This window comes from Podarcis erhardii (assembly GCF_964252035.2).
Source record: "Podarcis erhardii genome assembly, chromosome: 2".
Taxonomy (NCBI): domain Eukaryota; kingdom Metazoa; phylum Chordata; class Lepidosauria; order Squamata; family Lacertidae; genus Podarcis; species Podarcis erhardii.
The window spans coordinates 46,135,114-46,150,479 of NC_138498.1; the positions used below are offsets into that span (position 1 = coordinate 46,135,114).

Below are 15,366 nucleotides of genomic sequence, written 5' to 3' on the forward strand. Positions count from 1 at the left end.
ATTGCAAGAAGGCTTTTGCTCTTTAAAACTGAATTTGTTGCACTAGGGTTCTAAATGTGTAAACCTAAATTTTCTGGCATATACTTGAATCATTTCCACTTGTATACCACTGACTGGCCATCTTTGCTTCGCTATTCCTTTTTCTAGCACCATCTTCTCATTTTGTTTTCCTTCTTCCTGTTTTGTTTGTTTGTGAGTCAAAGGATTTAATCCTTAGTTCCCATCTACAGAATATAACATTGGGGTAATGTTTAAGCTGGAGTATATGTAATACTACTTAGGAGTGAAGAATATCACTTGTGTGCTCTACAGAACACCTAGCATGCTACTGGTTTGGTAACTACTAGCAGTCATTGCAGAGGTACCCTGGAAAATTCTTCCTTGCTGCATGAAGGTAAATTTGCAGCTTTGGGAACATACAGATGTAAGAAGAAACTACTGGGTCAGGCTGATGGCCCATCTAGTGCAACATCCTGTTCTCACAGTGGCCAGCCAGATGGTTGTGGGAAATGTTTCTCCTCCTGCAATTTCCAGAACCGGTATTCAAAAGCTTACTGCCTCCAGCCATGGAGGAAAGCATAGTCCTCATGGAGAGTAGCCATTGATAGGCTTATTCTCCATGAATTTGTCTCATCCTCTTTCAAAGTTGGCGGCTATCACTGCCTTCTGTGGGAGTTCCATAGTTCAACTATACCCTCTTAATGTGCTTTCTCTTATCTGTCCTGAACATTCACACACATTCACACACATGTTCTAGTGCTGGGAGGAGGAAAGAGAGGAAAGCTTTTCTCATCCACTTTCTTCATGCCTTGCACAATTTTATAAATTTCTACCATGTCACCCCTTACTCACCTTTTATCTTAACTAAAAAGTTGCAAATGCTGCCACCTTTCCTCCATTCCCTGGATCATTTGGGTTGCATTTTTCTTAACCTTGCCCAACTCTTCCATAGCCTTTTTGAGGTGAGGCTTTCTAGAGCTAATCAGCACTTAAGCATATTACTATTATCATTCCAAGTTCTTTATATTCTTCCTGTTTTACAAGGAGGAGTTAGCGCTGAAGCTGTAGAACAACAACAACACCTTCCTGCCCAGTCAGGAGTGGCTGGCCAGCATCCAGTCTCTTATTTTCTTCTGGACCACCACCAGCATCCAATATCTGAATGTGCTTCACTGTGTCAGGCTGCAAGCACCAACAAATTCCACCCTACTTGGCCAGCTGCTCTTACCAAGCCTATCAACAGTTGGCATCAGGCTCCCATCTTCCCACCTTCCCTTTTCATCTAAACTTCAAAGAAAACATCCCATAGTTTGACCCTGTCTAAAACCATGTGACTAGATCACAATTCTCCTCCTCCTCCTCCTCCTCCTCCTCCTCCTCCTCCTCCTCCTCCTCTTCTTCTTCTTCTTCTTCTTCTTCTTCTTCTTCTTCTTCTTCTTCTTCTTCTTCTTTTTCCCCCGGAGTCCTGTCTTTGTGGTACCTGGGGCAGGTGACCCTGTTCCCTCAACTTCGCAACGCTCCTGTTCCGTGTCATTATTTCAGAACACGTCGTTCGAGTGATTTTTAAGATGCTGACGATTAGAAGGATGGGGAAGATGAGATCCCTGGGTCAACCGTTTCTCGCTGGCTCGGCACTGCACCGGAAACCCCCACCCCACCCCTTATAGCCTGATCCCCTTCCCAATGCTTCCCTCCTCTCCCCAAGTGCCCGGGTTGCTTAGCAACCGCCACCATCAGCACCATCCATCCTTCCTTCTTGCAATAGAATGCTTAGTAGCATGCTGTGCGTGTCTTTGCTTGGCAAATCGGCCCTCTCTCCTCTTCCAGCCGAAGGCGGTCAGCAGAAGCGGGTAAAGGTGCTCGCTTTGGGAATCGCGGTTGGAACTCTCTCGCGGCTCCCAGATGCAGCCTCGCGCACGTGCAACCAAAGGGGTTTAGGAGGAGAAAGAAAGAAAGCTCGCTTGGCACCACGCATGTGTTGATCTCCGCTGCAGCAGCGGCGGAGGCAGCAGCAGTATCCGCACCAGCCCCGTATGCGTCGTTTCCACTTTGACCTCCGACTTAATCTGCATCGAGGCAGAAGCTTTTCTTGCGCTCTCGCGCCCCCTCCCATTGCGCGCAATCCTTCCTCTGCCCTCCCCCTGCGCGCACCTCCCCAGCCCCCTCTCTGTGATGGATTGTGTGGGATTCTTCTTCTCCTTCCTCCCCCTTTGCCTGTTCCAGTAGTGTGTGTACGTGTGATCCTCGCCTCCCTCCTCCCCCCCCTCACCTCGACCCCTTTCTCCCAATTCTCTAAATCTGGAAGCTGCTGCTGTTGCGCTAGCCGTAGCAGATGCTTGGACCCGTCAAGGGGTTCGCGAGGATCTGATTTTTATATCTTTCTCCCCCCCCTCCCCCGATAGCAAATCACCGAATATTAATTCAGCAGCTGGGAAAGAGCGAGAGCAAGCGAGCGAGCGCAATGTATCATCCTACTGGCGGGACCTGGTAACAGGAGGGAGGGGGGCCTCGCCATCACCCCCACCCTTACAGATCACTAAATAAAGAAGGGGACGGATCCGTCGGCAACCGAGAGGAAAAAGGGGGCGGGAAAGTGTGTGGGGTTGAGGGGGGGAGAGGGAGAGAGAGAGAGAAGGGGAGAGAGAGAGAAAGAGGGAGAGGATGAGTCCTCGAAATCCGCCCAGCCAAGGCAGCCTTTCAGTGCTGGATGCAGCGTCTCCTCTCAAAATGATGGTGCGGGCGCTGCTCCTCTTTTCGCTCATCCAGGGGTAAGCTGTGCTTTCTGTTTGCTACCGCGGGCTGGGGGTAGGCTGTTGGGGTGGGGGGTGGGGGTGATGGAGGGGGAGGGGGGAAGAAGATGCCGATTATAAATGCACAGGGCTGCAGAGGAACCCCTGCGTTTTCCCTTGCCCCCCCCCTTCCTAGATCTATTCCCAACCATCACGATGAACATATTCTTTTCGGCTTTGTGCGCTGGGAATCCAGGGCCCACAGCGTAGATTTATGCGGGCGCGGGGGGGGGGGGTCGGTGAGTTCTGGGGTGGGGAGAGAGGCGTCATTCCCATGAAGGTTCCCCCTCCCTCCCTCCCTGCAGTTTATCGACTGCTTCCACGCAAGGAATGGCACGGGAGAGCCTAATGGGGAGGACAGCGCGGACAGCTTCTCGAATGGGCAGCCATAGCGGCGGGGCTGGGTGGTTTGGGTTTTTGGCATTATTCTGGGTAGTGCTCTGCGCTGGCGTGTTTCCCCATCCCCCTGCTGGGCCGAAGGGCGGCTCACAGACCCCCACATTCGCCAAAAAATGCTGTCCCTGCCTGGCAAGGCTCCCCGTTCCCCGGAGCCGGGAGTGATGGCATGCAGAAGCCCGCATCTCCCTCTCGCCCGATGACAGTTTATCGCTCTCTTCGGCAAATATTTACACTGACGTTGCAATGGGTGTACCGCTTTCGCAGGGGCGCCGTCAGCTGCACTATACATGCGAGCTGTGTGATTACATATGCATATGTGTGTTTTCTGTGCACTGAACGTCATGGTACGTAAGAAAATAGGTTGTAGAGAAAGGATGCTGTGGGGGATGGAATAGGAAACGATGGTTCCTGTGGTGCATAAGTACTGGGCTGCTGAACGAGGCGTTTTGAGATTTTGTGTACCGTGCGTTTTATAGCAGGTTTGCATCCCAAAGTAGCAAAGCATTGCCAACTGCTCAGCCATTCATGCCCCCGACTGCTTTCCGTGGTAGTGACACAAGCTCGATTTCCGTGGGTGCATGAAGGCAAAGAGGCACCTCCTCCCCTTTGTTATAATATTTGGCAATAGGAGAGCAGAGGCAATGCTTTACGTTCTTCTCTGGCTGGCTTCCCTTCCCCTTTACCTGCCATATTGAAGAAGTGAACCAGCGTGATTCTTGGAGAAATGGCCAAGCTCACAACGTGCTGCTCCAGTACTAAAATTTTTTTCATTTCAACTTCTAGATATGGGAAGGTGGGGAGTGCAGTCTTGCCTATATTATTAGTCTTAAACATAACATGCTTAACAAGTCGTGTTTTACTTTGCTCATTTGCATCCTCTTAAAAGGTGGGGAAATCTGAAATAGAAATGGGAACATTAGTAATAAATTCAACAATGGGACAGATTTGGTGGAGGGGAACTTACGTTTTTGTAAAAACAAGATGTGTTTATAATCTTGTGTTTGGTTTCCTAAAGTATTATATTCCAAGCAGGGATATTCAGGTACCAGGGCCTTAAATCAACATTGTGGTCCATAGGAGCCAACTCCTAGGAGTCGTGGAAGCTTTGCCCACCACAATAAAATATTAGAGGGGCCCAGGTCCCCACACATTTGATGAGTATTCCCAGTCAAATGATGTGTGTGCACTGCATCATGTGATCAGTTATGTGGGGCAGGGCTTACCTGGCCCCCCCACAATATTTTATTCAAGTTGGCACCCCTGCTGTGGTCTAGCTTTTGGTTTGGATGCCTGTGTTTGTTTCCTTTAGGGCAGGGGTTAGCAACCTTTTCATCCATGGGTTGGTCCACCGTCCCTCAGACCATGTGATGGGCCGGACTATATTTTGGGGTAAAAAATGAACAAATTCCTATGCCCCACAAATAACCCAGAGATGCATTTTAAATAAAAGCACACATTCTACTCATGTAAAAACACTCTGATTCCCGGACCGTCTGCGGGCCGGATTGAGAAGGCGATTGGGCCGCATCCAGCCCCTGGGCCTTAGGTTGCCTAACCCTGCTTTAGGGTGCCTAGTGCTATTTCCCCCTCCTTCCTCTCTTTTTCTCTCCCCTTTTCTATGTTTGAAAACGCAGGGGGGTGAGCTCAAGAGTTCCATCTTGCCTGTTACTGAAACATATTAATGAAATGAAGGTGTGATGGCTGTTTCTGCAGACATTTCAAACTTATTCCATCTATCCTCCTCACAGAGGTAGTCAGTGTAATGGCCAGATGTTTGTAAGCTACAATTCCTGCCAACCTTATCATTGCCCATGCTGGCCAGGGATCATGGGAGGTGAACCACATCTGGAAGGAACCCTGTTTTTGACCCAAACAAATCTGAAATCCGCCATATCTGAGAACTGTAGGCCTTACGCTGAAGCCACCATCAATTTTGCTCATTGGGGAAATGTAACTAGACAAATCTTAAGGGTTGCTAGCATTCCTTCCCCATGGTGTTTTGAAATATGCTTTAGCAAAACAAAACAGCACAAATGTATATGAAAATTGTTCTCCCTGGTCCTATCACCTTGTTGACACTGTACTTGGCAAATGAGGTAGCCATATGCAGTTTCACTTTGAAACTTCACAGCATGTCTGCACAGTGTTAGGTACATTTTTTAAAAAATGTTGTTAAAACACAAACATAATCAGCAAAAAACTGTAGTTTTGTTATATTACCATTCTAGATTTGCTTTTCATTGTTAAAGATCTAAAATACATGAATGTATGTGCCAGGCGAGCCTTTCAGGGGAGGGAGTTGTCCCCTGCACTTGAGAAGGGCTCCTCTCCTCCCCAGTCTCCATCTGCCCCACCTCACACAGTCAAGGCACCTACATAATGGCCCTCAGATGATTAGCTCAGTAAACTGGAAGGTTGATATGAGAATAGGCATAACTTCAGGTATCCAAGTTTCAAATTTTAGAGGTCAACACACCAGCACCCAGAAATGGATTGGGAGCCTGGCAACTCTTTAAGCTATTGCCACGAAGGAAGCTACTGTTAAGGAAGGAAGCAATGGTTAGTCAACACAGATTTTTATTATTTTAAATTGGTGGTTGTGATGGGGAAAGTCATGGCAAACAGTTGCAACAGTCATAATTCAAAGCATGGATTCAGTCTGTGTTTACCTTGTCCTCAATCCCCAATTCCAGGGATAGCACTCAGGATTCTATTGGATGTTTGTGTGTAGAGGACAGAAGGAGTCTTCCAATAAACCTTGTGAAGTATAGGGACCATGAGAAAAGTAGTGTTGGTAATTCACTCTTTCTACCTTTGTTTTGAGGTCAGAATGTTTATGCAAACTGCCCATCCTCTTTAAAGTTTCCCCTGTGTACTTTAAGTGTGCAGAATATGAGGCTTAGGTCATGCACCCTCTCATCTGAGTGATCGGCTCCCTACCAGGGGTTGTATATTGCTGTGGGGGTGCTGTGATTGAGTGCAGTTAGCCAGGAAGGATCATAGCCTCTGTTGGTATTAGGGTGTGGGGAACTGGTGTTGGGGGCTATGTGTTTCGACTCTCCACTGAGTTCAGTGGAAGTTTTTTTCATTCATATTATACTGTGCTTTTGTCTACATAATTTTAGACTTGCACAGGGTCTGGAAACAGATTCTGGCCTTTAGCATTCAAGCTAAGCCTGCTCCTCCCTCGACATGTCCCTGTGCACTCCATCTTCAGCCCCTCCAGTGATGGGGATGCTTCAACATAACATTACAGCAGAATACCCTTGACTTTGCTATGGTGTCAGATCCCCAGGTGGTGGCATATTGCTACAATCCATTAGTGTAGGGAACTTGCACCAAATCCTAAAGATATCCAGCCAGCGCCACTTGAATTGCAGCTTTAGTACTCAAAAGTTCAATGTATCTTTTGTGAAAGTAATGCAATTTTTTTTTAGTTTTGTGGAGGCATGGTGTGTGTGTGTGTGTGTGTGTGTGTGTGTTATTTTTGAGGTAGAGTTATAATTGCCTTTCCTTAAGTTAGTGTTTCAGTTGCAAAGCTTTCCTCTTAAACTCAAAATGGTAATGTTTTGTGCCTAGGAAAATTTGATTTCTGCCCACCTTGTTGAAAACCTCTATTGTAATGGACTGGATTAGTGCCATGGGCACCACTAAAACTGCATGTGACATTGGTAACTATAAGCGACATGACTCTTCCATTGATGTCAGTACTGCTTCAAGTACCTTTTAAATGTTTAATTTCTAAATTTCTTTTTGAAAGCCGAGCCACTCACCTGCTGTGCCACTCATCTGAAGGAGCATTCATCCAACTGTTTAGACAAAGCTAAAGGTGGCATACACTGGCAAGGCTGTTCCTCCCCTGAAGCCATGGTCCTCCTGCTCCATGGCCACCTCCGGATCCCTCTCACATGTGTAGAGGAGTCATTGTCTCACTTCACACCGTGTGCTGTAGGCACTGGGAAACAGGGGCATTTGTTTCTTTGCTTCAAAGTGTCTCCAAATCGTGGCAAGAAGGTTGAGCCCCTTCTCAACCCAGAGTTCTCTACTAGTACCAGAAAGGATGGGAGAGTCACTGTGTTGCTTCCATCATGATGCTTGGTGCTTTTCCTCGCCCCCAATTTCTCTGAGAGGCACAAAGGATGTAAGGAAGGTTTGCACTGGGCTAACAGGGGCAGATAGTTGGCAAAAAGGGATTGTAGTCACTGCTGTCCATCTGGCAACCACAGTTGTGGGTCCTTTGTCTTACTCATGCCACACGAGTGTGAATTATACCAGAATCACATGGGACTGACATATGATGTGATTACTTCCTATGCCAGAGTCACCAGCCTGCCCTTTTCACCTGTTCCATGTGATTTATGTGTATGTGTGTGATGCTGCAGCATGGGTACAATCTTCTTGCAAGTGGTTTGCATGCCACAATGGCAACCTATTAATCAGATCTAAATGTGTGGAGGATAGCAACCAAAATTTGCTCCTAATGCACAAGTTGTAGAACAGAATGTAAGAGTGTGATCCTATACTCGGCACAACTGCCTTTTTTTACATTGGTTAAATTTCTGTGGCAGTTCTGTAAGTTGAACTAAACTCTACGCAACATGAGGGATATTCTTCAGTGTCAATGTGGTGAGATTTAAAGAAAGGGTCTGGCTCTGATACAAGCCATTATTATAACAGCATACACCAATTTGCATATAACTAAAATAGTCTCATATAATCAGAATTGAAGCAATATCATGAAAATGATAGTTGGTCAGTTACACCACAATCTTAACCAGAAACAGAAATGAATAGATCACTGGAGCAAGTTGTACTTGCATAAATAATATGTATGCATAGGCTTTAAAATCTTCTTCATATGTGCTATGTGTAGATGACACTATGTCTCACTTTGGCACCTGTCAGGGTTGGCCTATGGGAAGCAGCCTGGGGTGTCCAGAAAATGGGAACCTGGAGCCATGGAACAAGCCAGTAGTTGGAACTGAAGGACAAATGAGCCAGGATTGAGAAGGAAGCCAGAAGTCAGGACCAGGACAACCAAAGAATACAGGGATGTGCCAGAGTTTGAAAACAAAACAAAACACCATTGTTGTTCAGGCAAGGAAGTCCTCTTATACTTGTTCCCGTCCAAGAGGCAATATGGGTGGGCAGTCTCAGCCCAGGAATGCTAAACTGTCAATGCAGAGGTTTCAACATCCAGTTCGGTGGCTCACCACAAAGCCTCCCAGTTCAAGCGTTAGCATCACTTGACAGCACCTCACCACTTGACTAAACTTGTCAGAGCTATGAGGAATCTGACATTCAAGCATTTGGGGTTTGAAATTTAGCAACTGCTCACTGAAGATCAGATTCATGTGTCATATTAATAAAGAACCAAATAGGATTTGAGAAAATTATACCAATTGTACTTCTTACCATTGTTCACATAAATGATCCTATTGTTAAGAAATATTTCTGAAGGGTTTCTTTGGAATGTGATTATCTGAGGTGATGAATTAAAGTGCCCTGTTTTCATTTGTTTTCTACCTTTTTAATGACCACTTTTTGCATTAAAGCCTGCCCCCCCCCCAATAAATAAATCTTGGCTATGCCCATGGGGCTGGCTGGGATGGAATTTATTTCTGAGGCGACATGATAAGATGTAAGCTCATTGGAGGAACTATGGTTTACACAAATGCTACATCTATGGGTAGGTCTAAGACACCCTCCATTTCTAGATATTTTCCTTTTCCTGTGTCTATTTCTGAATGGGAACACAGGTAACATTGAATCCATCTCACTCCTGCCTGGGTGTTTTAAAGAGAAGATTGAAAGGATTTATGCACAGAAGTTCTTTTTTAAGGATACATTGTCTTTCTTTATAGCAGCAGTCACAAAAGCAAACCAACATCTCCAAAAGGTCCAGTTCTTCAGCATGCAAAAAAAGTGAGCTATGGTTGAGTCAGGTGGGTTTCTCCATGGAGGGAATTGTATAGTGCCAGGATAGAAAAGGCCTTGCCTCTTACATTCATCTGCCAAATGTTAGTTATGGTTCAGGTTCTCTCGGGCTGATCTCTGTGCACTGAAGGTTACATACAGAAGAAAGTAACAAGGTCTCAGGCAGTTTAGGACTTTTAACGTAAAGATGTGTGTTTCTTAAGCAAGAAGACAGCTTGGTGCAGGCCTATATTCTGTGCCTAATGGATGTGAGAATGACTGTGCACACCTGCAGTAGGGAAGACACTCCTGTAACAGCAAAAACTGCCTTAAGCTGAATTGGCCATTGACTCAGCTAGCTCAGTATTTTCTACATGCCTGGAATCTATATTCAGTGTTAATTGTTTTGAAGAAATATACAGGTACACCTGGCCACAAGAATATAATGCTTTCTAACCATATCTACTTTTAAATGTATATTTCCAAATTCTTACTCTGTGTGGTTGCTCAACCTCACCTCCTGCCCGTTCTAAATTAAAAAGCAGTGATGGATAACAGGCAGGGGCAAGCTCATGGAAGACATCCCAGTTGCCACAGTTTCAGTGAGAGGGGACTTTCACTGAGATAATTAAACAGTCATGAAGAGCATCTGCTTTAAATGAAGGTCTCACTTTCTCTCTCTGGCATCTCCAGGTAGGCATAGCAAATACTCCTGCCAACAGATGGACCAATGGTCTGGCTTGTATAAGGCAGCTTTCTACGTTCCTTTCAATGTACCTGCCATTTACTAGTAAGGTGTAAGGCAGCATTTAATTTTATCTATTGTTACTTATTGCCCCACTCCTTCCTCATCCTGTTCTTTGTTCATTGTGTTTGGAGAACAATGGATGGGCTTTCAGTGGTGATGATGATGATGATGATGATGATGATGATGATAAATTGTGCTATTAATTTTAATTGAGCTAGCACATATTTGGTTGCTTGGTTCTGTTTGAGTAGTACTGAAAACTGCTCTGGGATAGACATTGTGTAGGGTAGGATATCAGTGCTTCATATCTATATCTATATCTATATCTATATCTATATCTATATCTATATCTATATCTATATCTATATCTATATCTATATCTATATCTATATCTATCTATATCATCTATATCTAAATCATCCATATCTATATCTATATCTACGGTATATCTATATATCTATATATAGATATATCTATATCTATCTATCTATCTATCTATCTATCTATCTATCTACACACAGAGAGAGAGAGAGAGGGTTGTATGCAACACTGCTGTTCTACTCCTGCAGCGGAACTTCCCCTTTCTCTCCATTATACCCCCTCAGGCATCCTCAAAATCTGCTCCAGAGGGTTGGGGGTCCTACAGAGCAGATTTGGGGATAGGGGGAAGAAAAGAAAGGAAGCCCCATTGTCCCAGTGTGAAAGCCACTCACACAACACTGGATATAGCAAACTGACTGGCAGTGGCTCTCTAAGGTTTCAGACAGGAGACTTTCCCAGCCCTACCCAGAGATGGTAGGGATTGAATCTGGGGCCTTTTGCCTGCACCAAAGCCTCTGCTGTGTATATCTTGGTCTTCCTTATTTTTGTTCTCTCCTCCCTCCCAAACAATTCAGTGAGAGAAAGAGGGTGTAAGAGAACGAAACAGGGCCTATTTTCAGCTACTATTTTCAGGGAGCATTTTAAGAAGCAGGCAGCAGATGAGACTTTGTTTTTGTAGTGTATAGGCACATGTATGCACGCCATAGTTTTTACAATATAAATAGTGTATTCTGGTCATATGAGGCTTTTACTAAGCTGCATCAGAATATCTTCAGATATAAGCAAAAGTCTGTACTCTCTGGCAGATTGAGGATTAACAACTAAATTGCTGTTCCAGTTGCCCAGTCTTTTAGCATAATGTGAACTTGACAAGTCTTGCTAAATATAAAAGTGTCTCGTAGGTGAATTAATGAGAATGACACATTCATCCTTGTTCAGAATGGTCTTGTTTGACAGTGTCTGAAAATAAAATGGAGAGATACCCAGGCAAAAGAATATATGTCTGTTCCCACACCCCCTGCATTCCTTTCATCTCTTGTCATTTTTAAAGTACTCAGATAGCCATGATATATATGTATCATTCATTGAAATGTTTCTATTACATTCCACTGTCTCCACAGCCTTCCTTAGCATTAGCTGCATTGGCAAAGCTGGGCATTTCCTCAGTGACACCATCAAAATGGATGTCACCATGGGCAGGGTTCTTGCCGACTGTGATGTTGAGGCAGATGAGACAATGGCACCAAGAGAGTGAGAGCAGAGAGACTGGACAAGGGTGAGGACAATGGCAGCTGGAGAGAGGAGTGACTAACTTTAAAGCTTCAGTGGCATTTGCAGTCCCTTGTACTGTGCATGTTTGAAGCATCTCTTTGAAAGATGCTGCTAGGTCCCTTCCCCCAAGATGAAAAATATCCAACATTATCATTAATTATCATTAATCCTAATCCCTTATTAATAAACACCTGAATATCTGAAATTATCTATGAAGAGTATTTGTTATAGTGCATGCCAGCTTGCAATTCACTTGTAATTCTTAGATTGCAGAAGGCCAATAGAAAATATTAGAACATTCTGATATTTACATTCCAAGAACAATCAAGCATATTGACCACCTTCAACCTTGTGCCTTGCCATTTATGGATACATATCAATAAAACTTCTAACACAAGAATTTCTGACACTTACAATACAGTACACCCCAAGGGTAATTTAATGTCTTAACCTAATGGCCAATCAGTACATCAGATTTTTATTATATATCTAAATTTGTAGCTTCATGCTACTGATATATATTTTATTGCTACAGAATTTTCATTCAATCTATCCTGCAAAAGACTTTTGAATTCTCAACCAAAAGTATATAGGATAAGGAGGCTGTAGTGAAGAGGAAATAGGCTAAACTAGTAAAGTATTTTAGAGCTATTCACTATTAATGAAAGGAAACCAGTACCTGTAATTGAAAGCTCCCATCCTGATGAAGAACAGGAACTTGCTCCTTAATTGCCCCCTAATTATCAGTAATTGTTTAGTAAAAGGTAAAGGTAAAGGATCCCTGGATGGTTAAGTCTCATCAAAGGCACTCATCACCTTTCTGCCACAGTGGTACCTGTTTATCTACCTGCACTGGCGTGCTTTCAAACTACTAGGTTGGCAGAAGCTGGGACAGAGCAACAGGAGTTCACCCCATCAGGGGATTCGAACTGCCAACCTTCTGATCGGCAAACCCAAGAGGCTCAGTGGTTTAGACCACAGTGCCACCCGCGTAATCAGTAATGCTGGCCTACACGGAACAAGAAGCAGTTAGGAGCAGAGGAAGATATTCCTTCCAAAGGAGGAAGCTTCGATTTAAAGGCATTGTAGACCTGAAAAGCCTCCATTCAATGTTTCCAGTTTTCTTTGGGCAGGGTGCCACTGCATGTGCATTTTAAACATTCACACACCCTTCCAAAATCAGGGCTATGAAACACAGGGCAACAGAAAAAACTGAACTGCAACTAGTTGACAATGACATCATCTGATTCCTAACTAAAAAGTGAGTGAAGAATGGATGGCAATTGCAGGCTCAATTGCTGGTGTGGAAGCAACCAGTCTTTTTTCAGGAGTTGGTACCTAAGCTATGGGTGGATGGGTCAACACAATAATTGGCTACATGCATGCCAAGTGGAGGTTATCAAAAGGACAGGAAGTATGGTTCCACTTAAACACACTAGCAGCAAAATGAATAATCCTTCAACCCTGGAAAGCCTGAACCACGGCATGTACAGAACACTGGATACAAGACCTCTTGCAACTAGCAGCCAATGATAACATTCTACTCTACAAAGTACATGAAAAATCAATCTTCCAAAAGATTTGGAGGGCATTTTTGGAATCCTTCACCAAGTAGTACCCACAACTGTAAGCAGTGGGAGGCACAATGCAGGAATGGAAACTTCCCCAACTTAATGGATGTTAATCTAAGACAGGCATAGGCAAACTCCAGATGTTTTGGGACTACAACTCCCAGCATCCCTAGCTAACAGCTAACAGCGCCAGTGGTCAGGGATAATGGGAGTTGTAGTCCCAAAACATCTGGAGGGCTGGGTTTGCCCATGCCTGATCTAAGACTAGTGCAGAACAGTGGCACTCATTTATCCTCAACCTTATTGGACATGCAAACCTGAACATGTGTAGCATGCTAAAAAAACCTGAACAACAGAGATGGCAATACTGTAGCTAGAGAGAGAGAGAGAGCATGAGGTTGGAAGGAGGGAGGGGGAATAAGGGATTGTACTCGTCTATTGTAATACTGTGAAAATGCTAATAAACCATGGATGATAAAAATTTGCATTTGCTTGCTTCCAGAAAATAGCAATTTCCTGTAGGATCCTGGTAAAAAAACAGGGGACACCGCATTATTATTGTTCCCCTTTTCCTAGCCCTTCCCCCCCATTTTCACTTTATTCTTTTGATATTTCACCTTCTTTCTGCATTTAGTCTTCACTCTTTGCCCTCAACATCATACAGTATCACAATGTTTGATCATATTTACTCATTCCTTCTTTCATCTTTGCTATAGATAGTTCTCTCGCATACACCCCCCCACCAGCACCAACTCGCCCACACCATATGCACATTCATCTGGGGGAAAACTTTGGTTTCCAGCCATTCCTGAGAGGGAGAAGGGAAGAGTTAGGTCTATAAAGTAAACATATTTTGGTTCAAATGAAGTTTTTTCTTTCTCTGATGTATCGATCCAGATGGAGACATACTTCAAATGTACAGCAAAGCTTCTAAGTGCTCCCCTTTCAAAAGCACCTTGTTCTCCCAACAATCAGCAAGTTTCCCGAAGGAACTTTCAACAGTATCCTCCAGATGCACAATGAGGAGATTTTGGGAAAAGTAGAGAGAAACAAAGGCATTTAGGGTTTCTCTGAATTGAATCCTGTGTATTCAGACTGATTACCCTTGGGAAGCAGATTATAAGAAATGTTGCAAAAAAATTCATAGCATTCAAAAACATAATACTGCTGTTTTAAAGAAGAAATTGTTCGGTGGAGCAAATGTTTGTTTTTAAAGAAAGGAAGAATGATATTTTATATATATATATATATATATATATATATATATATATATTTATATATATATATATAATATTTAAAAATCATATAATAAATCATATAATAAATGAATAAAAAGAGAACCTACTCAAGTGATGCTGACACCAAAACCCCCCACATATGCTAAGTAAAAGAATGCAAGTTTTATGACCCCCCTCTCTTCTTTCCCAACCATATACTGTATACAATATTAATGTCTCACATCTAATGTAACTGATCTGTAGAAAAGACTCTATGACTTGAAAAAAGAGACAAACCAAAGAAAATCTGTAATAAAAACTCTTTTAAAAAAAATCATCCTCATGAATGCATGGCCAGTATTGATTATTATTTTTGTCATTGGTTTCTTTTTGGTTGATATTAATATTATTGAAACTCATTCATTTTCTTAGACATTTGGAATTAAGAGTTTTTTCTCTCTTTTTAGCAAGTTTCCACTTCAAAATGTAAAAGACATTAGAGTGGCTGCACAGTTAATGAAAATACGATAAACACAATTCTCCATTTCTTTTCTTGGAAGTCATTAAATAATTTTGCATGCAGTAACCTCCGCACATTTTCTAATACAGAAGTGGAGTGTGGACAAAAGCTGGGAGCATTAGTAGTAGCTCCTGAAATGGGAGTGTGCATAATTCAGATGTAAAGTAGGAAACACATTTCTGCTGCTTGAACAGAAAGTCATTATATGCTTTGCCTGGTGGCAATAAGGGGGTTCAGGTGACTTAATCCACATTGTAAAAGAATATGTATCTGTGGTGTGTGTGTGAAGATTACATGGGTGCATAGGCATAGGCAAACTTGGCCCTCCAGATGTTTTGCGACTACAATTCCCATCATCCCTAGCTAACAGGACCACTGGTCAGAGATGATGGGAGTTGTAGTCCCAAAACATCTGGAGGGCCAGGTCTGCCTATGCCTGGGGCTAACCCTGCCCTCACTGCCAAATGCTTGGCAGCCATGCCCTCACTATCCTTGTGTCTAGAAGACTTTTATGTGCATAGCAGCATTCGTGTGTAAGACTCCTCATAGAATGTTCTAATTTGTCCCTTTAGCATGGAAGAACTGTACATGCTTACATCAGTACACACTGAGA

The 15,366-nt window shown here is 43.5% G+C and overlaps 1 protein-coding gene across 2 annotated transcripts in view; it reads left to right on the forward strand.

Moving 5' to 3' along the window:
* Positions 1 to 2,404: 2,404 nt before the first annotated feature.
* The window catches only part of GABRG2 (gamma-aminobutyric acid type A receptor subunit gamma2), a 60,016-nt gene continuing 47,054 nt past the window's right edge, over positions 2,405 to 15,366 (forward strand). For both annotated transcript variants that reach the window (XM_081846491.1, XM_081846492.1), the window contains exon 1: positions 2,405 to 2,768. In XM_081846491.1, coding sequence (XP_081702617.1) covers positions 2,662 to 2,768 — 107 coding nt within the window. In that variant the 5' untranslated portion in view covers positions 2,405 to 2,661. The remainder of the gene's footprint in view (positions 2,769 to 15,366) is intronic.